The following is a 23,801-nucleotide window of genomic DNA, read 5'->3' as shown; positions in this document are numbered from 1 at the left end:
ATGGTGTTTCTTCACCTTCACTTAACCAAGGTGGCGGCGCCGGCCAGTCCTCCTCCTCATCATTGTGCAAGGGGTCGGGATAATTGGTACGAACCTCTTGTGATGGCTGAAGACTGCGAGCACTGCTCACCAGCTGTAGCATCTCTGTACGGACTGCTCGTAAATCTGCTAGGTCTTCTGACATGCACTGCCGTGACTGCTGAAGTAGGAGCCGTTCATGCTGAATCTCCTCTAACTCTGCTCTTAAGTCTACCGCTTGGTGGGCTGTGTGATAGGGGCTGTGGCGAGGGGTAAGATGATCTCGTAACCTCTCCTGTTCTCCATCTGGACACAGCTGGTGGGCTAGCCGCTCCTTCTGATCATGTAGCAGACTCCTGGCTGCATAGCATGTATCCACTCCCTGGAGGACAGCATTCTTCTCTCGCTGCGGGCGTAGTGGAGTTGTGTGTGGAGAGGTGAGGGGGGTCTTCTTGGCCTCTCCCTCCAGGTGAGTCATCCATTGTCTTTCATGTCCATACCTGTGTGCGCCAAGATCGTTGAATTCAACTTCGTAGTCTTTATAATGTAGAGGGGGGCGAATATGACGTCGGGGGGGTGCACCAAAGGCTCAAAAATCTTGGACATCATCCATCTTGACTAGGGTAAGTGTGGTGTGTATCCGGCTCGAAGGACCATCAATGTAAATGAGAACGGTATTTCTACTGAGGCTAAGATGCGCTGGTCGTATTTCTAACCGCCCTCAACCTGGGGTGTCGGCCAAAACACCACTTAAGGCCTGGATGTAACTTTAAGGCACAGGTACTAACTCCACACGGACACCAAATAAAGGTTGAACAGCTGTATTAAACGAAATCGTAACAATAAACATACAAAACGGGAACGTAGCTCACCAGTATAAACATCGTGCTTCTCTTAAAACGAAAGTGGGGTCCATTAATAATGACGTAGGCGCTGCACTTAACTTGAGCGCCACCCCATTTATAGATCCAAGGACTTAAAGGTAAGAATTAAACTTCATTATCCCAAACTGAAACTATATCTACCATATAAACCATGTTAATAAACAGACACGAAATGAAACGAAACAGTTTATCGCCTTTTGTACAAGAAGAGTATGTCAAAACATCATTTCCCCAGTAGTTCTTCTGCTTTTTCTCCATTTGCTATTTTTAGTGATCTAATGTCTGTTTTCCCTGCGTTTTGCAGCAGCACGAGGCCAGAGCTAGTGTTCTTTAAACTGAGGAAGAGGCTGCCATATTTAGGACCTCATCAGTAGATATAATTTCTGAAGAGGAGGACGCCATCTTGGATGGAAGACCAACGTGGGTCCTCGCGCGTAGCACAGAGTTGTCTGCACTGTGTGGGGTGCTACAGAATAGACTGGACAAAGACCAAAAATATGTTGTGAATCACCATGCACGAGTTGGTGCGGATAGATTCACAATGGAGACCACAGAAGCTGGGTTGTTCTTGGGAATGCTCAACATTTAGTGTTTCATTTATGCTCTCAAAAAGCATTTATATTACATGCTATGATGTTACAGTATATTCTGTTCTAATGTATTCTATTCTGTTATATGCTGTACATTGATATATATATATATATAATTGTCCATTTATATGCCTTATGATTTATATTATACTGTATTTTCTTTATTCATAATAAAATTTGTGTAATTCATTTGTTTGCCAGACTATCTATTCAATCATAAAACAACACCACCAATAATAATAATAATAATAATATTAACAATATAAACCATATGAAATGATGTCGGGTATACACAATGGACCAATGGGGAAGGGTTTTAGAGGAGGGGCAAGAAGAAAGACTTTTGACCAATTGCAGGATACCTGGTGGCCCAAGGTGTGAAGTGCAAATGTTCCCTTGCAAGCACCCTCAAGGGATTATTCACCATGGCAACTAAGGGCTCTAGGCAGACCCCCAAACCTGGTACATATTCAGGAGTATTCCATGCCGCGTAACAGAGCTGCAAACTGCTGGATACAGCCGATTATCTGTGGAGTACCCGGGAATATACAGGAGTATTCCAGTGCGGATACACCTCTTTTCACGCAGTGCAAGTATCCTGAAATTGGTCAAAAGTCTTAATTTGGATTGGTGGAGCAACGTCTTGCCCCTCCTCTAAAACCCTTACCCATCGGTCCATTGTGTGTCCTCAGACATGATTTCATATGGTTTATATTATTATTATTATTATTATTATTATTATTATTATTATTATTATTATTATTATTATTGGTATTATCATCATCATTATTGGTGGTGTTGTTTTCTGCTCATAGGTAGATTGTATAGATATTCTGTCAAATAAAAATGAATTACACAATTTTTTTTATAAATAAAGAAAATACAGCATAATATAAATTATAAGGCACACACACACACACACACACACACACACATATATATATATATATATATATATATATATATATATATATATAATGCATTACAACAGAATATACTGTAACATCATAGTATGTAATATAAATGCTTTTTGGGAACATAACTGAAACACTAAATGTTGAGCATTCCCAAGAACAACCCAGCTTCTGTGGTCTCCATTGTGAATCTATCCGCACTAACTCATGCATGGTGATTCACAACATATTTTTGGTCTGTGTCCAGTCTATTCTGTAGCACCCCACACACCCGTTCGAGCAGTGATCCTGCCCCCCTCTTTGTTCTATAGATTTCCTTCTTGGTTCATCCTGTAACTCTTTCAATTTGTCATCAAGAGGCTGCGGCGGCCGTCAATCAAACTGTGTATTTTATGGATAATTGTACTTTCCGCTCTCTGCCTGACGTCAGGAAATGTTAATGTCAAATGTGCTCATCTGAGCTGCAAGATTCTGCCGTAAGCGCTTGCAAAACACCGTGGATTGTCTGACGCCTGTGTGCTATAGCGAAAGAAATTGTTTACCAGGACGGCAATTACTTTAATAATTACTGAAAAAGTAATCAATTAATGTGTTTCACATTATAGCTGTCTTGTGTGGCGAAATTCAAATATATATATAAAAAAAAGCGGGACTAAAGGTAGGCTATAGAAATCGATCTCAATTTCTGAGAATAAACATTTATGTTTGAAAAAACGGGATCTTTTATTTGTATAATGCATAATCAAAAAAAGAAAAGTTTAGCACACAGGCCTCAACTAGTTTGCAAAAAACAGTAACTCTATCACAACATGACATTGGTAATCATTTACTTTTACTATTTACATTTACTATTTATGTGATTGGTGTTAATTATAATATAGATAGGTAATAGTCAACAGAATCACAAAGCCCAAAACACTGAACCCATAAGTCACGTTTTTATTTACCATTTAGAAGTTTCAAATATGCACACTTAATCCATATCATAGCAACATATCACAAAACATCTCTTCTTTATCACTATGTAATATAGAGTACTCCAAAATGGATATCCTCATTTCACCACCTCCACCCACCACTCTGCAGTCAAACGCCCCAGTGTTATATTTAGCTGATACTTAATACCCCCACCCCTCAAAAAATCGCGTTTAGAAGCCCTTTTCTCCAGTTCCACAACATTTGATGAAATGGCATTAAGAGAACGGAATTTACAATTACTGAAATAGGTTGTTCATGGTAAATGTTATGTGTGCTACCTTTATCCAGTATCCTAGCCTGATCTGTTAACGTACCCTAAATCTAATAATTTAGTAGGGGATAATCCACTAACATGCTTTAAAGCAAATGCTAATTTGAATCAGATATGCTGACAATATACGATCTGATTCTTTAAACATTTTACCCTTTAAAAGTACATCACAAACGATGTATTCTGCTGCAACTCTATTGTGCTACAAGTACTTGCTGCTAATTTCAGGGAACTATTGAGAGGCTCCACGATCTGCCATTGCTGTAAAAAAAAAAAAAAAAGGTCCATTGGAGTGAATGGAGTTGATGCGACTCTCTCTCTACATGGCACTGGGGCAGATGAACTCCGTCACAAAAACCAAATTTAGTAAAACTTTGCAGAAATTTTAGTAAAACTTTGCAGAAAGGTAAGCCAACATCATGGTCAGAAAGAAAAAAAAAAATCTATCTTTTATCTATCTGACCATGCCACTCATCCAATAGAGATTTTGGTTTGATATAAAGATTTGCATTGAAATTGTTTTATTTTATGTAATATTTTATTTTCAGCCTTATTTGTTCTTATAGTTGGATTTGGTCAGAGGTTTAACTTGAAAGACTTGAGCTGCATGATGCCTGCTGCTTTGCTTAAGTACAGTTGCCTTTGATGGGCCTGTAATGGCCAATGCACGTTGGATGTCTATCAATACAAGTGTATACAAGTGTTTCTTATTCAGTTAGATTGACATTATATCTAAGTTTTACAACATCTGTCAGTGTTGGTAACATGTCGAATAACATGTGAGGCTTGTACAACCGTGACAACAAATTTCCTTGTAAAGGACAATAAAGAAACTATCCCAATGTCCCACATTGTCCCACACAAACTTACTACTCATCCTGCATTTGGTCTCTTTGCATCTGGTCACCCTATACCTTTAACCCCAAGTAAAGGACAGTTGCATAACCATCAAATATTTAATTGATGATCCTTTCATTTATACTTTTTTATTATTATGTTTTCAGTGTGTTTTTGTATGCTCCATTTGAAGAGTCCATCTTAATTTAGTTGCTAACTGATAGAAAGTTACAGCGAGGAAGGGGGGCAGGCTTCTGTACCCAGTCCCACCCAGACCACTGACTGTTATTAGCATTTGAAAGGCCAAGCCATCAGCTAACGACTGTGGTCACGCGGATGCCTGAAAACCTCTGTCTAACAGCTGTATTCGGACATTTGCGGGAGTTTACAGGTCTGCATAATAAAAGTTCTGCAGGCATCCGAATACCTCAGGTTTGGCGGAAGTTTACTTTTTCTGGATATTTCCAAATACACCACTTTTCACGCAGTGCACCATGATGCATTTTCCATCATTGCTGGAGATTTTAACCAGGAAAGTTTCAAATCTGTTTTACCAACGTTCTACCAGCACATGAACTTTGCAACAAGGGACAAAAGCGCACTGGATTTATTTTACACTAACATAAAGAACTCGTTATTGCCTGCATACAAACCATGGGTGAAACATGCAAAACCAGTTCTTACGGAAGCCAGAGTGTGCCATCCCCACACTGCAGGACTGTTTTGAAACCACACAGTGGGATGTGTTCAAAGAGGCTGCCACATATGACAACAGCATTGACTTGGAGGAATATACAGAGTCTGTCATTGGCTACATTAACAAGTGTTTCGAGGATGTGCTGCTGTGAAAACCATCAAGACACATGCCAACCAGAAACCCTGGCTGACTGGTCCACTCACTGTTAAAGATCTGGAATACTGCTTTCAGATCTGGAGATACTGCAGCGTACACACTGGCCAAAAATATTCTGTCTTGGGGTATCAGAGGGGCAAAGAGGAAGTTTGGGCAGAATCTCAACAGTCTTTTTACAGACACTAAGGACACGCGCCACTTGTGGCAAGGTTTCCGGACCATAACGGACTACAAACCTGTCCCTCAAACATGCCACAGTGACCCCTCCCTTCTAGACAGACTCATTAACACTAGAAGCGCCGTGCTGGTTTGACCTTATACCTTGAAGCGCCGAGTGCCGAAATTCCGGTAGAAGTCTTGATCAAATTCAACTGAGAAAACCATCTGAACAAGACTACTTTCTCATAATATTTGTTTTTTAATATTTCATCTTGTACCCTGGAGAATTAGTTTATTATAAGGGATGTCACACACGTTGTGAGTTAGACTGCGGTTGGTCTGTAAATGCATAGCCCGACTGTATCAACATTCAGTTGTCGACTGACAATGATCACGTCATTGTCCCTAGTGATTAATTTATTGTAAGGGCACGGTCCAGGTAGTGCAAAAATCAGAGACAATTGTGGTTGTAAATTAACTACTGTAGGGAGCGATTACAGATTTGGACGTTCTAATTGTTGGGCGAAATGTCGGGTGATGGAGTAAGCTATGAACTGGACTTCATGCTTACTCAGTAGAACAACCTATCGGAATGACAAGACAGGCAGTAATTGATTGAGAATTACAATGCGTCTACATCAAAACTTGTGGAAGTTTAGAGTGTGAGACTGCTTTGGGTGGCGCTGGAGAAGTAGACTAAAGCGTTTCAGTTCTGAACTCGTCTGTCTCCGTGAAATTATCGCTTATACCACATAACAAGTCCAGCCGAGCATATCAAGCTTTACACTTGCATTTTAATAAAGTAATTATCTACCACAACTAACAGATCATTCTGTGCCATGGTAGAAGCAAACACTACAACTTTTCAAGGCATTCCGTGGGCTATGAGTAGCCTAACACCTAGCCTGCCAAGTAACCTACAAGTAACACCTCCCAACCCCCTCCCAATAGAGTGCCATAGTCTGCCGTTAGTCTCCTGCATTAGAATGATTTGGCCAAAACTAGTTCATACCACAAGTGGCCTACCACCGTCTATCATGAGTCTCAGCTAAATCTAATTCTACATATGTAATAGAATATGTAGGCACAGCTTGGAAATGAATAAATATGAATGGATATTGTTTTTACAAAATACATATGTCACAATGGATTTTCGTAAACAAAGCTGTCTCGGGTGTGTAGGCTTTTAGAGTAAATAGCGTAGCATGAGAGGGCCGAACTTTTACCATTTGTTGAAACTAAAGTACAGCATGGAAAAAAAAACCCTTCTTTTTGGTAAATTGACAGCTGTGTAGTTTATTTACAGTAAATGCTTAGGAAAGAATGAATTATACATTATACAAGATAGATACACGAGATTCAAGCAGAGAATGTTGTACCTCGCTGTTTTGTGTGCCCATTTCAAGTGGAGAGATATTCGACCAACAGCCTAGAACAATAGCTCAGGTGTGATCCCAACCCCCTCCTAACGACCGCGTCATGAATCACTTGGTCAACTGACCAACTCAGAAGTACCCTTCAACGTAGACCAAAAGATTGTTTGCCAGTGCCAATTTCCGGCCTACTGCCGGCCTACTGTTACCTTTCCCTAGATAGGGAATTGCGTTCAACATGTATTTTTACGATCACCCAGAATTTAATATTAATTAGCCCGGTTTAATGTCCATGTACTGTGTGAAATGACAGCACGACTTGGTAAGGAACAATTGTTCATCTACAGTTATGTTCTCACCGGGTGTGTAAGAAGCAATACTTTATCGAAAATCTCAGATATCAAGGGAAATTTATCTGTCACTAGGCGGGCAGCCCTTGTATTGTTGTCATCAAACCACAGATAGCACATGATATCTTGGAATTTCTGTCGAGACAGCTGTCTCTGAAAATGGGATTTCCCAAGTTAGCAGACCAGTAGTCATCCGGGTTCATGCTTTTACCGCCCGTAATACCTCTCAAATAAAGGAGACCCACGAATGCTTTTAGTTCAGCTGTGAGTTTGAACTTATCAGCATAATTTTGATCAGCTTCTGCTTCAGAGTATTTCTGAATCTTTTCACACATTTCTGTGTCAATCAAACACACTAAACTGCTCAATAGACTTTTAATATTGTCCTTGGCATAACATGTGGGCCCTGGGGTTTCTCTCATGATATTGCACTCTCACGCTCTAACCTGAGGGTTGCCAGCAGTTTGTTCAACCCATACTGTGCTGTCTCTTGTGAAGGGTGTTATTATATTGAATGAATTAGCATTCGCAAAATTCCTGCCAACTATCTAAGTCATATAATAATTAGTTACTGTATGTGAAACAAAAACGTTTTATTATATGTTTATCTGCTTTGCAAAACATTTGCATTTTAATATTGTAAATTATTATTGCAGCTCTAAATTAATGTAATGTCATGACATGAAAATAAAGCTTACCATAGTCTACACACAAACTATCAGAGTCATATGATGATTAGTTACGCACAGTCCAAGTAGGCTAGTGCAGAAATTAGTGACAATTGATACACTCATGTAGGCCTACATAAAAAAAAATGCACTTCATAGTTATTAAATTATTGTTGCCATTTTTGCACATTATGTAATATTAATTAAGAACTCTTATAACTCTCGATGTGTCAGAGGCGTTATTGCGGAAAAAAAAAAAAAAAAATTATATATATATATATATATATATATATATATATATAACCCTGATATATAGTAAAACAGAAAAACTAGTACGAGCGAACCCTTGCGACATCTGCTGAGAGAAAAGAGAATCGCAGCCTTGCAAGGCAGGAAACAACATGGGCGATAGAGTGTTTGGTGAACTGGGATGTTTGGATGCTGCCCCCCCCCCCTTAACACGTTCACTCAGGGTTTGCTGATGGTGGTGTGGCTGGTCCCAAAGTTCCCTCATGTCTGTATTACCTTCTAGCTCTCCCTTTTAGCTTTGCTATAATAGCTAGTCTTGCCGGAGTCCCTGCTTGCACTCGACACACAATGTACATTGTCCCTTAATCATTATGTGGCAATGAACATATCTAACAATATCTCTCTCTCTCTCTCTCTCGCCACACACGCTACTCTTGAGATACCAGTAATCCTGAGTCCCCCTGCTCTCTGGACCAATCCATCCTGTTGTTCTCATCTGTCATAACCTGTCAGCCTCCTGTCGGCAACTCCATCCCCTTTGTTCATGTTCTAATTTACTTGCAATTGTGTGCAATAGGTGCCGCTGAGTCGGCACCTATTGCACACCTGTCTGGCCAAGAACGGGTTTCCTGTCTCTGTGGTCCTTCTCAAGATATTTTCCATTTTCCCTGTTATTCCTGTTACACCTGGGTTTTTGGGGAGTTTTTTCTTGTCCATCATGAGGACTAAGTCAGGGGGTGCCGTCCTATTTTGTTTGTTGTGGGCATATAAATCCCTTTGAGACTGTAAACAGTGATACTGGACTCTAAATAAACTTGAAACTTGAAAAGAATAAAGTCGTAATTTAATGAGAATAAGTCATAATATTGACAGAATAAAGTCGTAATTTAACAAGAGAAAAAAAGTAATGTTACAAGTCATAAATTCATGAGTAAAACTCTTAATATTACGAGAATAAAATCATAAAGGGACAAAAAACATAATTTTTAGATAAATATATTACCAGCAACCAACATAACAGGCGAGAGGTCCCGATACTTATGATAATGTGGTGCTGATGTGGCAAAAGATTAAGTATTTCATTATTTGTAAAACCTATTGTTGTATACACTGCGAAATACAGATGATACAGATATAGATGATCAGATTTATCCCCTCTTCCCCTCATCTAAAACCCCTCTCCACTGGTCAAGTGTGGATTTCATGTGGTTTATATTATTATTATTATTATTATTATTATTATTGTTATTATTGTTATTATTATTATTATTATTATTATTATTATTATTATTATTATTATTATAGCTGGTGTTGTTTTGTGTTCATAGGTAGATTACATAGATGAAAAAAAAATACACAAACACTTTTGTTATCAATGAACCAAATACAGTATAATATAAATGATTAGGCTTATAAATTGATAGTGTGTGTGTGTGTGTGTGTGTGAATTTATAAATTGACAGTTTAGAAATGATTTTTTGAAACATAAAGGAAACACTGATTGTTGAACTATTCAGCTTCTGTGGTCTCCACTGTGAATTTATCTGCACCATCTCGTGCATGGTGATTCACGAAATATTTTTGGTCTGCGTCCAGTCTATTCTGTAGCACACCACACAGTGCAGACAACTCTGTGCTATGTGCAGGTAGCCAAACAACCCAACTGGCCTTCCATCCAAGATGGCGTCCTCCTCTTCGACATCATATCTAGTGTTTGTGGTCTTCCATATGGCAGCCTCTTCCTCAGTTGGAAGGACACTACCTCCGGCCTTGTGCAGCTGCAAAACACAGGGAAAACAGAAATTAGACCACTGAAAACATCGACTGGGGAAAAAGTCTAAGAACTATTGGGGAAATTATTATGTTTTGGCTTGCTCTTCTTATCCATTGCCTCATGTCAGTGGCGATCCTACTCCCCTCTTTCTTCTTTATATTTTCTTCTTGGTTCATCCTGTAACTCTTTCGAATAGTCTCATAATAGGTCTTGCAGGATACAAGAGAGAGAGGAAAAAAAGTGGAGAAGAAAGGAAGATTAAAAGTTCATTTAAAATTCCAGGCACTGTTATGAAACAATTGTGATAATATACCAACAAACCTGTTAGCTTATCTTGCCTGTGGACCGTATCTGTGCTTGTTGTTTATAGCATTATGCATTCTCCACACACCTTCCTGTAAAACGCAAAATTATTTCAAGGGTTAATTTCAACCACATTAAGGGATAAACCAGATTAAGACATGTGAACACAGTCCACATGTCTTGAGAATGTGCGGCAGTCAAAGACAAAAACTTACTGAGTTACTTGCCATTCGTGATCTTTTTTGAAGCAGACTCCTCTTGTGTCTTTTTGAGCTCTCTGATGGCTGACTCCATCCTGACCAACTGCTGAATAACATTCTCCAAGAATGCTTCCTGCTGTTCAGACATCTTCTTAAAAATGCATTTAACATGGACACCAGTTGTTTGTTTTCGCTCGAACTTGGCATTGGAATAATTGGATATTCCCGGCGCACAGGAGCAGCCTCCCCTCTCCGCTGTCTGTTAGAGAACTCAAATGCTCTTTTGCAAGCCATCTTCAAAATGCAAACTATCAACAGGATACAGTGTACAACTTCTGTAATCTTCAGTAAACTTCTGTAATCCTTCCGTAACTTGCTTCTCCTACATACAGTAACCCCCTCCCCTAAAGCAAATTTTGTGCTGCAGTTGCACACAGTGCTATTGGTTACTATCACACTACACCATGCAAGCACACAACTGACTGAAGAGGACTCAACCCTTGATTCTGAGTGTGTGATTGAAAATGGAGGTGTGTCTTTGTACTGAGGAGAAACATTCCATATAAACAATGGAAAAAAAACCCCAAAAAACCTTTATGGTACTTTGATAGGGTCCAGGTGTTGTGCTTTGCATCTGCACCTTACATATTGAGATAATGTCCCCAATTTTCATTGGTTATTTGGTTTAGAACTGTCAGAAATAAGAACACATAGATGTGTTCTTTTACCCACCCACCACATGAGCTGCTCATGCTATTGTTGTATAGTTTCTACTCTATTTAATAGTGCTATGTCAAAAGTAGAAACTTGGCCCATACAAATGCAGCATAGCCAAGCTTTTCTAAAAGCCTTGCTTTCTTCCAATGGCTGAGAGGAGAGCAGTAAATGTGTTCATCAAGAGGCTGTGAAGGCCATCAATCAAACTTTGCAGACATGGGGCTGGTGAACTCCTCTGCTATGTCACAAAAACCAACCTTACACAAACTAAAATGTTCTTTTAACCCTTCTGATCATGCTATTCATCCAATAGAGATTTTGGTTTGATATAAAGATTTGCATTGAAATTGTTTTATTTTATATAATGGTACCACTTTACAATAAGACTACCCTTATAAAGGTTTTGTGAATGGTCAATAATTAGATTATTAATTAGGTTGTGAACACTTTATAAATCAAATAATCTGTTATAAACCATTAGTTAAAAAGTGCAACAGGTTGATATGACATATGCTATCATATGTCATATTAAAATGGTATATTGTGATGTGTATTATGGGTAGATGGGTGGAGCTTCCCAGCATGCCTTGGGGCGACAGACTGTTGTTTAACCCCAGTTCACTATTCTTCAGTTTATGTTTCCTGTTGTGGCTAGTAGAAGTGTGTGTGTATTGTTCATCATGTAGTCTTTGTGTTGTGTTGTCAATTCTTGTGATAGTTCAGTGTAATCTGTGTACCATAAATGGAATTGTCTGTGTGAATGATGTACTTCCTTCCTACTGTGTTAGCATTATGTTGCTTCCTGGTTTGTGCTGTTGAAAAATAAAAGGCACTGTCTCATTAGCAAATGGTGATGTGTTTTACACTTTACAATAAGGCTCCCTATTGGCAGTTATAAATGTTAGTAACTCATTAATAAATGCTGATGTGTTTTACACTTTACAATAAGGCTCCCTTTCTGCAGTTATGAATGTTAGTAACTAATTAATAAATGGTCATAAAAATGAGATGAAGCTGACAGTTTAACATGCTCACTTATAAAAGGAGAACATAAAGTAAGCTAAGCACCTAGCAAGATCTGAGATTTAACTGAAAAGATAGATTAAAAAAAGTACAGCTATAACTTTATCTTACCAAATAGTGCGCCCACATTGATGTATGAAAACTGATTTATAACTTGTCTGTAATTGCTTATTAATGATTTATAAAGTATTTACACCTTAATCAATAACCTAATTGTAAACCATTTATAAATCCTTTATAACAGTAATCTTATTGTAAAGTGGTACCGATATAATATTTTATTTTATGTCTTATATATGTTATAGCTGGATTTGGTCAGGAGTATAACTTGAAAGAATTGAGCTGCATGATGGCTACTGCTCTGCTTAAGGACAGTTGACTTTGATGGGACTGTAATGGCCAATGCATGTTGGTTGTCTATTAATAAAGACATGTTGCACAATTAGTGTGCCTTTGGGATGACAAACAGCACTGAGCTCATTGTATCTTTCATATAGCAAAAGCTGTAGCCTGTGTCTTTTATGGCCTAACTGGTGTGCAGTGGAATCCACCAGAGAACATAGAATAGATATTTATGAGCCAAAAGGCAGAATACAAATGTCTCTTACTCAGTTCGAGCCTGTGTGTTTTTGTATGCTCCATCTGAAGAGTTCATCTTAATTTAGTTGTACACAGTGCAATGACATTAAAGGCTATGGGCCTACCTCTGTTGTATTATACACCATGCAACACCTAACAGGTTTGTGTGATTATCAAAGCATATGTTATATATTAAATGTAGGCTATCCAATAGAAAATTACAGCGAGGAAGGGGGGCAGGTTTCAATACCCAGCCACACCCAGACCATGGACTGTCATTAGCATTTGAAAGGCCAAGCCATCAGCTAATGGCTGAGGTTAGACAGATTCCTGAAAACCTCCATGTAACAGCTGTATCTGGAAATTTGCAGGTCCACATAATAGAGTTCTGCAGGCACCCAAATACCTTCAGCACACAGCAGGTTTGGCGGAAGTTTACCTGATCTGGAGATTTCCAGATACACCACTTTTCACGCTGTGATACACTAAAGTATAACTTCACAAGATGCTCCACGTTCCTCATTTAATGCAGAAGGCAGGCTGCTCTTCTGTTATTTCCCCTCTAAAATAGCATGTAGCCTAAAATTACGACTTTATTCTCATAATATTATCACTTTTTTCTCGAAATATCAGAACTTTTTTTTTCTCAGTGTAGCCCTAATACTCCATTATAGAAAACGAATTTGCACATTGGAGCAAAGTTAATGTTCATTCTGTGCAACGCTAACGAGGTTGAGTTAGCGTTGCACAGAAACAGCCGGCAGATATGTCCTTCAAAGGGTTACTTTTTATTTTTATACTTTGAGTACATTTCAGAGCCCATACTTTCTCATGTTTACTTGAGTGAAGAAGTTGAATCAGCACATCTACTTTTACCACAGTCTTTTTTTACACAAGTATATGTACTTCTACTTGAGGAAAGAATGTGTATACTTTTGCCACCTCAGGTCATCTCCCACCTCTGACTACTGCAATGCCTTATTGGCTGGCTTACCGGCCTGCGTTATCAGGCCATTTCACCTGATTCAGAATACTGCTTCACGTTTGGTATTCGACATAATAGTGCCCTGCCCCACTGTCAAAGGTAATGGCCCATTAGTCTGAAATGTCATTTAGCGCTTTTCCACTAAGACGGTGCTTGTGCCCATGCCAGTGCCGGTGCGGAACCAGTGCTGCCTTGGTGCCTTTTGACAACCGGCCCGCATTTCTACAGGTTTGGGACCCGAACGCTACGTAGCGAAAGTCTGGGTAAATTCCATGGGGAAAAATAATGTTGGACAGAACGCGTCTGCTTGCTTTTTACTTTTATGCTAGGCTTCCACACAGCGAAACACCTCACGAATGTTGGCCTGTAATTGTGTTTGGAGAGTCAATGCGAATTGTAAGAAAAGAAGAGACAATAAAGGCCTTTTTACAGTTTATGGAAAATGCTGTGTTCAAACCCAAAGATAAAATGGATAATGGAAGTTCCAGTTCAAGTTTATTGTCATATGCTTGATAACAATGCAGCATCATTACCAGTAATGCATTACAGTAGCCTACACTGTTGAGACTGATTGTCTGGGTCTGATTTAGTTGGTTCCAATGATTATAACAATCTTATTTTGTATAGAACACAGTATTACGCTAGAGGACCCTGATATGTTGATGATGCATGAAATAATTTGTTAGTGAGAGGGATACTCTGACCATCAGTATATTACAAATAACAGAAGGGAGCAAAGGCTGATTACGTACATATCAGAGTTGATGCCTTTTTTCTAATGAGGCCCTGTTAGTAAAGTATATAGCTTAGTGAAATGAGTAAAATGTGTAGTAAAATAAAAAAAAAAAAAAAAATGTAAATGTCTGTGATCACACACACATACACTGTGAACAGTGAATTTGTCCTCTGCATTTAACCCATCCAACACACCAGTAGTGAACACACACACCAGACACAGGAGCAGTGGGCAGCATTCCTCGCGCCCGGGGAGCATTAGGGTTAAGTGCCTTGCTCAAGGGCACACAGCCATGGATGCTGGTACTGGGAAACAAACCGGCAACCCTCCAGTCACAAGCCCTGTTCTCTAGACCACGACCACGGTTGAGGGAGCCCTTAGACCACGGTTAATAAAATGAGTTGACAGAAATCATGTATTTCTTTACTCCAATCAATATTTCAGAGGCTGGGACACACATATAGAGATAATAAGGGAAGACCCTGCTTCTTCATTATGGACCTCTTTTTTTCCTAGAGGTAAAACAATGCCTGTAACAATGTTATTTTTCTATGAAGGGAACGTGAAAGGACATTGGTGCTTTGTACACTAAGTGACTACATATTAAAAAAAAAAAAAGCAAAAATAAAAGAGGTGGACAACAGAACAGATTTAAAGACGTCTTAAAAGCCAACATGAAAAAATGTAACATCAACATCAACAGCTGGGAGACCAATGCCAAAGACAACACACTCTGAGGAACCATCATCTGAGAAGGAATAGCAACTTTTGAAGCCAACAGATGAGCAGAATTAGAAGAAAATAGAAGAAAACAGAAAGACAGGCAGCAACAACTTAAGCCCGACCTGCCATCTGGAACTGCCTGTCTTGAATGCGTAAGAATTTTCAAAGCCAAGATACAACTCATAAGCCATCTGAGAGTCCATAAATAGATCAGTAAAATGAAGACCATCATCCTTGACCTTGAAGGATAGCCAAAGGCTCCAGTAGTCCTCCAGGCCTGAGACTTTCTGAATTTGTTGTGCCTTGAGAGGATTTACGACTAAACACACCTGTCCAACATATGGACAACCAGCTCTAAATTGCCAAGATACATATTCTCCAGCCTATCAACATTTACATGGTTCTTCTGGATCTGATGGATGAAAATCCTGTCAGAAAAAAAACAAAAAAACAAAAAAACTGTCAGAGATGGTATTTATCATGGACCCAGTATCTATTAAGAAGGCAATCTCAACTCTGACTGTTACAGGAGGGGAATTCACCAATGACTTGGAGATGTTTAAGACATATCGATAAGTGTCTAAGTATGCCAACCAATCCTCCTCCAGAAAAATGGCTTGTCAAATCAGGTATCAGGTTTGAGTTTTCCTGATACACAGGATGATTTTGAATGTTTCTGTGTTATTGAGCCTGAGAGGGCTGAACTTTTGGTCCCAACTAATCTCTGCCACATCTGACTGCAGCAGTTACAAATTATTGAGCCATCCTGATTTGTTCGACACCCACATGTAAGGCATGTATTACCTTGTAAATGAATTACATTTTGAGAATGCTGCTTTAATTGCTCATACTGCAGACATATTAACTCCTTAAATTCATCCATTTCAGATCCCTGCAAACTCTCATTGGGTGCTACCTGGGGCCACATTTCCCTTCATCTACCCACCAAATAGTTTCTTTAGGAGCATCTAGGGGAAAGCAGGTGAACAAGCATAATATTTTAACTCCTTATGTAAACCAATCTCTAGTACAAGTTCTACAAATTGTAAAAACATCTGAGTTGTGTATGCCCGCTGGTGCATATTTTACTGTTTTCTCCCTCAAGCCATACAATGCATGGGGGTACACTTGAAAGGATTCCCCCTTCTGATGTTTACCAGACAAATTATTCTCTTGAAGGGCAACGGAAGACTCTGAGCACCCATGCAACTGTTGTGTAATAATTTATTTCTTCCCCGAAGGGCAGCATGACTTTGGATGTGGGATCTTAAAACCATAGTACCCCCACTCAAATACAGGGAGAACATGCAAACTGTACACAGAGAGCAATGGTACTGGCAGAGATTAATTCTTGCAAGCAGGGGGTGCAACAGTTTTTGTGTGCGTGTGTGTGTGTGTGTGTGTGTGTACGCGCGCGCGTGCGTGTGTGTTCATTTCTTGAGTGTTGCAATAGCCAATAGGAACGACTTAGGTTAGCCAGGAAACAGGAAGTAAGTTTCATATGCTCAGTTATGGCCGACAGGGAGAGAGGTCAGATTTGTTATGATTGAATCTGCATCCATTCTTCTTTGTTGCTTTATGGAAAGCATTGCCTTTGAGCATTTTCAATCATTAACATATCTTAAAAGCATTATTGATGACTATTTTGGCATTGCAAGTGTTTTACCGGATTGCAGTTAATGATGTTTTATGCTAGTAGCATAGCTGCATGGTGGCCATATGTAGCTTTAGAATTTACATAATCTTTTTTTGCTTCTTACATGGTGATTATGATAAATGTACAGCTATATTTTGTTTATGTGAATTACCCAAACATGTTTTGTATTGTTCATTGCACAGCTTTCATCCACTGATCACCCCAAAACAAACCTGACTGAAGGAGTCAACTGTAAACCTACAGCAACGTTTGTCTCTTTCATGAGAGTACATCATTAGGTTTGGGAAAAATGGTTAATGATGTGATGCCAGCCATCTTGGCCCTGGGAATTTCTCTCAGAAATGTATTAGCAGATCTCATTCACATATTACCAACACCTCAAACTGTGATCCCTTACAGAAGATGTATACGCTGTCTCTTTATTTATGGTCACTTGATGGTGCATATTAATTTGTGTGTACAAAAGATAATTGACTAGGCTGTTATTTGAGGTGTTTGCATATGGATGTTTTGTACTGCGATTGTAAAGAATATATCATATGCACATTTTTAACTTTTAAACCTGTGATGACAAATTGTACTGTTAAATTTGCTGTCTGAAGTATGTTTTTATTACTTTTGAAGCAGATTATGAACTACGCTAAATGAAAAGTCAAATAAAAAACAAGAACACTTGTTCTCCAAGGTTTTGTAGAGACTGAATTTTAATGATGGACGGCTGTCTCTAAGAAGTGTAAATTGCAATATTTCACATTTCTGTTGAAATCTTGTCTGTTTCACTGATCTCTAACTGGGTCAAGACTGTGCCTTTTACTGCACTCCATTGGACCAAACTCCATGGGCAGCTGTGGCTTAATGGTTAGAGAAGCGAGCTTGCAACTGGTGCGATGCTGGTTCAACTCCTGGGTTTAATCCCTAGGCTCAGGAAAAATGTGAACAGCGCTTTCTCCTCCTGCAACATCCACTTCTCCAGCTCCTGATGTGTGTGTATAGGGTGGGTTAAATTCACTACTCACTGCTCACAGTGTGTGTTATCACAGAGATTCTAATTGTAATTCTAATGTAAAAGACCTACATAATGAGCTAGCTTGTGTGTTGTGTGGCCAATCCCTCAGGGTGTTCTAAATCACTATAAACACTATAAGCAGTACCTCATCTCTTCCCTATGAGGTAACTGCCCAAAGGAACATGGGCAAGGCAACACTGTTTCTGCTGCTGCTTCTGACTAAAATCTCTCCTAGGCCGTCTGCAGCAGTATGCAGCCTTCTGGGTCAGCTAGCACAGCCACTCCTGTCTGTAGAGAGAGACTTTAACATTGGAGCAGTTTTTTCCATTCACAGAGTGGCAAAGCTGAACAGACATCCTTTTACTTCTAGACCACAGCCAGCAACATGCATCAGGTCTGTTTCAAGTGCTGACAAGATTGTATGTCTCTATTCATTTGCAATGTTTTGTGCTACAGATCAGCTAAAATGGTCTTCTTAACTCTTTTTCTAATCGAGCTGTATATGGTGCGCTGTTACTTGTTTTCACCCACAGTCTGAATTTGCGTGACTTCCAGTTTGCTCAGACTGTGATCTTTGCCATAGAGGAGATAAACAACAGCACACTGATTCTCCCAGGTGTCTCTCTGGGTTATAAGATATATGATGCCTGTGGTTCCATAGACCAGGCAATACGTGCAGGCATGGCATTAATGAACGGTCATTCTGAGACTCTCAGTGACACGTCCTGCTCCAGTTCTCCTTTTGTGCAGGCAATTATCGGGGAGTCCAGCTCCTCTCCGACTATTGGCATAGCATCTGTGGTTGGACCTTTCAGCATACCTCTGGTAATCACAGCATTCAAAAACTTGGCTCTTATTTTGGATCTCTTTGTGTGTGTGTATTAACTGTACACTTATACAGAATTTCTCTGAGTTTTCAGTGCACAACATGTTTATTTGATTCCTAGAGATATAAAGTAATAAAATCTTTTGTCACAGATCAGTCACTTTGCTACATGCTCATGCCTTAGCAACCGAAAGAGATTCCCCACCTTCTTCAGAACAATTCCCAGTGATTACTACCAGAGCAAAGCTCTGGCCCAACTCGTCAAGCACTTTGGCTGGACCTGGGTGGGAACAGTCAGGAGCCGCAATGATTATGGGAACAATGGCATAGCCATCTTTGAAGAGGCAGCACAACATGAAGGCATTTGTGTTGAGTACTCAGAAGCCATCTTCAGGACTGATCCAAGAAAGGAGCTACTGAAGACTGTGGAGGTGATGAAAAGGGCCACTGCCAGAGTTGTGGTGGCATTTATGGCTCTTGGTGATATCATTCCACTGCTGACAGAGCTGGCCCTGCAGAATGTCACAGATATACAGTGGGTGGGCAGTGAATCCTGGATCACCTCACGAGGCCTTGCTGAGACAACAGAGTACAACTTCCTCATAGGTGCTGTTGGCTTTGCCATAAAAAATGCAAAACTGGAAGGTTTATGGGAGTTCCTAACTAAAGTGCATCCTGATCAGTCACCACAGAATGCCCTTCTGAGAGAGTTCTGGGAGACAGCTTTTCAGTGCACCTTTAATGATAGCCAAAGAGGCAGTGTGCTGTGTACAGGGTCAGAGAGTTTAGCTGAACTGAAAAACCAGTACACTGACACATCAGAGTTGAGCATGGCAAACAAAGTGTACACAGGAGTGTATTCTGTTGCACATGCTTTACATCATTTAATGCAAGACTTGAACTCCACGAACAGCAGCCAGTGGAGTCAGATCACACCACAAAAGGTAAAAGTCAACAAAAGAGAGAGCAAAACCGTGACCTGACAACTCACTTACAGTCATTTTCTGTTTCCCTACTTGGACAGGTTCTGGAGTATATAAGAGAGGTCAACTTCACAGCCAAAACTGGTGAGCGGATCTTCTTTGATGCAAGTGGGGATCCAGCTGCAAGGTATGACCTTGTCAACTGGCAGCGAGCAGAAGATGGAACCCTATGGTTTAAAAAAGTGGGCCTTTACGATAGCTCACAGCCTTCAGAAAAGCGCTTTATCCTGAGTCATGAATACATGATATGGGCAGGGGGACAGAATCAGGTACAGCTCAGTCACCAAAGAGTCAGTAAAATTACAAACATATAAACAACTTAAGGTGAAATCATTCTTAATCCCCATTCTCATGAATAATGTTGAAGTAGCAAAGAAATGTATTGTAACGCATTGATGTGCAATGGTTTGAAATGTCAAATTACTGTTCTGATTTTGAGCATATGATTTTTTTCCTTCCAGAAACCTGTGTCTGTGTGCAGTGAGAGCTGTCCCCTGGGTACTAGAAAAGCTGTACAGAAAGGAAGGCCAGTTTGTTGCTTTGATTGTATCTCATGTGCAGGTGGAGAGATCAGTAATGAGACAGGTACAAAAATGATTAAATTACGCGACATTTCTTTGATTTTCTCAGTAAAGAAAATAACTGTCATTCATTTTGTACTTTACTTAATTACTTACTTGTAATTTGTAATGTTGTAATTTCTCTCAATAAATTATTTACAGTATTATTATAAGTGTTATTATTTTTGTTGTCGGATATTATTAAAACAGTTTTTTTCTTTTAAATTCCTTTACAGATTCTAATTACTGCTTTCCTTGTGATTTGGAGCACTGGTCTAATGAAAACAGAGACAGATGTGTATTTAAAGAGACTGAATTCCTCTCATATACAGAAATTATGGGGATAGTTCTTGCTTTTTTTTCAGTGTTTGGTGCAAGTATTACAATGCTGGTGTCACTTGTGTTTTTAATGTATAAAGACACTCCTATTGTCAAAGCCAACAACTCAGAGCTAAGCTTCCTCCTCCTCCTGTCACTTAAATTATGTTTTCTCTGTTCACTTACATTCATTGGTCGACCCTCTGAATGGTCCTGCATGTTACGCCACACAGCTTTTGGCATCACCTTTGTCCTCTGCATCTCCTGTGTTCTGGGGAAAACAATAGTAGTATTAATGGTCTTCAGGGCTACACTTCCAGGCAGTAATGTCGTGAAATGGTTTGGGCCCCCACAACAGAGACTCAGTGTCCTTGCCTTCACTCTCATACAGATTCTTATTTGTGTGCTTTGGTTAACAATATCACCTCCATTCCCATATAAGAATATGAAGCGCTACAAAGAGAAGATCATTCTAGAATGTGATGTGGGTTCAGCAGTTGGTTTCTGGGCTGTGTTAGGTTATGTAGGACTTCTGGCTGTCCTGTGTTTTGTGTTGGCTTTTCTGGCCCGCAAACTGCCTGATAATTTCAATGAAGCCAAATTCATCACTTTCAGTATGCTCATATTCTGTGCAGTGTGGATCACCTTTATCCCAGCTTATGTCAGTTCTCCTGGAAAGTTTGCTGTAGCTGTGGAGATATTTGCTATTTTAGCTTCCAGTTTTGGTTTACTCTTATGTATATTTGCTCCAAAATGTTATATAATTTTGCTGAAGCCAGAGCATAACACAAAAAAACATATAATGGGCAAGTCTTCAACAAAGGCCCATTGACACACTTGTATGTTTACATTTCTGCAAGATGTAATAAACTGGATTGACAAAAGTGATGATGATTACCATGATGATAATGTGAATTTGCATCACCTATGTGGATTTTGAACAGACATGTAGACTGGCACTTGAGATTAGCTAGTATCAAACTGAGAAAATGAATGTTTCATCCTAAAGCCTCACAGTATTTAGATGAAGCATCACACTGTTTTATTTTCACTCATTTGTACTCTTTAAACAAAGCTTGCATTTGGAAATGCTTTATACATGTTATAGAAATACAGACTCCTGGCCATGTGATCCACAGCCTCTACTCTCCACTGGCTGTAGCAGGCAAAGCTGTACATGCCAGGACATCACTGCTCATTGAGGACATTCATTCATCATCTCTCTGACCTCCATGTTATGGATCTGTTTGGTTTATTATCTCATCAAAAATCACATTGACTTCTTGCGCGTAGTGGCTTAGAGTGACTGTGGTATACTTAAAGTTACTAGCTAGTTTACAGTAATATAATTTAAAGTTAACCCTTTAGCAGCTCACAAGTAATTTGTTGTTTGAATGGGTAATAATTAAATACCAGACCAGTTGCCACAGTCATCATCACCTTGCCTCTCTCAAACACAATGTGTGCCTCAGTTTGCTTCTTTGGTCCATTTTTAAAGTCATAGTTTAATAAGTAAAGTTTTTTTTTTCTACTTTGTCGCAAAGTAATACTTTGAGTTGTAGTTTCAATTTCAAAAGGAATTGTTCAATTAACAAAAAAGGAAGAAATCAAAAAAGAGAACACAAAACAAACTAAAAAACAGGGAAAGAAATACGAGATGCACACAAACTGTTGATAATCAAAAAGCAGCAAAATCAGCACTAAACAATAGAAGGCTATTGTAACCAGTGGCCTTTCTGGCCATTCTGGCGTCCTATGCGATGGCAGAATATTTCAACAGATGCAGTGAACTGACAGCTAGTGCAGTATCTCACATCTCTCTCATCATCTCATTCACAACAAATGGTAAGTCTTAATGAATGTGCCCTTTGCTTTATTTTTAAAATCATTAAAAATACAGATTGAATATATATACACACACACACACACACACACATATATATATATATATATATATATGTGTGTGTGTGTGTGTGTGTGTGTGTGTGTGTGTGTGTGTGTGTTTGCTCCGTCCCCCACAAGTGGCACCCTAGGCAACTGCTTGGGTTGCCTATACCTAGAAATGCCCCTGGTTGTAAGAGAAACAAACTATTTTTCAAACTATTGTGCGTAGGTATCATCAAAGCAAATGTGGTGCTGTGCGTGAGTAATGGCATATCCATAGTGAAGATCTCAGTTATTTTTGAAGTGTTTGTTATTCGATTTTTAACTTGGAAGATACAGTAATATTTTGCTAGTTAAATTAAAGAATACTATAATTATTTGCTTGTGTTCGAAATGAGTCAGGAAACCGGGTACGGACACGCAACTGAGAGACTTTTATTCAAGATTCTGAGTAAGTGAACTGTATGGCAGGAAACACGTAGGCAATCAGGAAGAGGAAAAAGACTTGATACAAACTTGGTTTCTTCAACTAAACAGGGTTGATCTGGTTTAAACAGGTGGGAATTTGATCATGCATGAAGCAAGATACTTGAGCAAGATACTTATGAAAATTAAGATGACCAAGGCAAACAGATCAAATGATGAAGGATCCAAACTGAAGCCAGGTTTAATGAACACAACACAGTTGCAGGCTAGTCTGCAAAACAGGCAGTTATACTGTACAATGAAATTCTTACTTTGCTAATCTTCCGTGCACTGTGCAGAATTGCACAATGCAAGTGCAAGTGCACTGTGCAGAATTGCACAATGACAGTAGTGGGACAGCAGCACTAACAGCTGTGTTGTGTGTGCAGAGTTGAGTAGTGTTCATCAAGTAATGTGTGTGTCAGTTAGTGGTCCTCCAGTCAAAGAGGTTGGAAGGGGCCATGTGCGAAAGAGTCATTCACAAGCCTGATTATCTGTGGATAGAAGCTGTTTGTCAGTCTTGATGTCCTGGACTTCACACTTCTATAGTGCTTGCCTGATGGTAGAAGTGTAAAGAGGTTATGTTGGGGGTGTATACTTTCCCTGATGATGTTGTGGGCCCTCCTGATGACCCTGGTGTTGTAAGTGTCCTGCAGCAGGGGGAAGGCTGCTCCTGAAATGGACTGTGCAGATTTAATCACGCGCTTGAGGGCCTTCCTGTCCTGAGCAGTGCAGTTTCCATACCAGACTGTGATGGAGCTGGTAAGGACACTCTCAATCGTACTCCTGTAGAAGTTGTCGAGAATTTTGTCTGGCATGCCAAATTTCCTCAGCCTTCTTAGAAAGTACAGTCGTTGTTGGGACTTTCCAATGATGTGCTGTGTGTTGTTAAGACCAGGTAAGATCCTCACTGATGTG

General features: G+C 39.5%; 1 protein-coding gene across 1 annotated transcript; it reads left to right on the top strand.

The window, feature by feature from the left end:
• Window positions 1-18,029: 18,029 nt before the first annotated feature.
• Window positions 18,030-21,366, top strand: LOC115804760 (extracellular calcium-sensing receptor-like). The gene is made up of 6 exons (XM_030765259.1): window positions 18,030-18,241; window positions 18,381-18,672; window positions 18,826-19,617; window positions 19,698-19,925; window positions 20,118-20,241; window positions 20,453-21,366. The coding sequence occupies exons 1-6, from the start codon at window positions 18,030-18,032 to the stop codon at window positions 21,364-21,366; spliced, it is 2,562 nt and encodes an 853-aa protein (XP_030621119.1).
• Window positions 21,367-23,801: the final 2,435 nt, after the last annotated feature.

The sequence above is a fragment of the Chanos chanos genome, chromosome 2, assembly GCF_902362185.1.
Source record: "Chanos chanos chromosome 2, fChaCha1.1, whole genome shotgun sequence".
NCBI classification, from domain to species: domain Eukaryota; kingdom Metazoa; phylum Chordata; class Actinopteri; order Gonorynchiformes; family Chanidae; genus Chanos; species Chanos chanos.
This window is presented reverse-complemented; position numbering and strand designations above follow the sequence as displayed.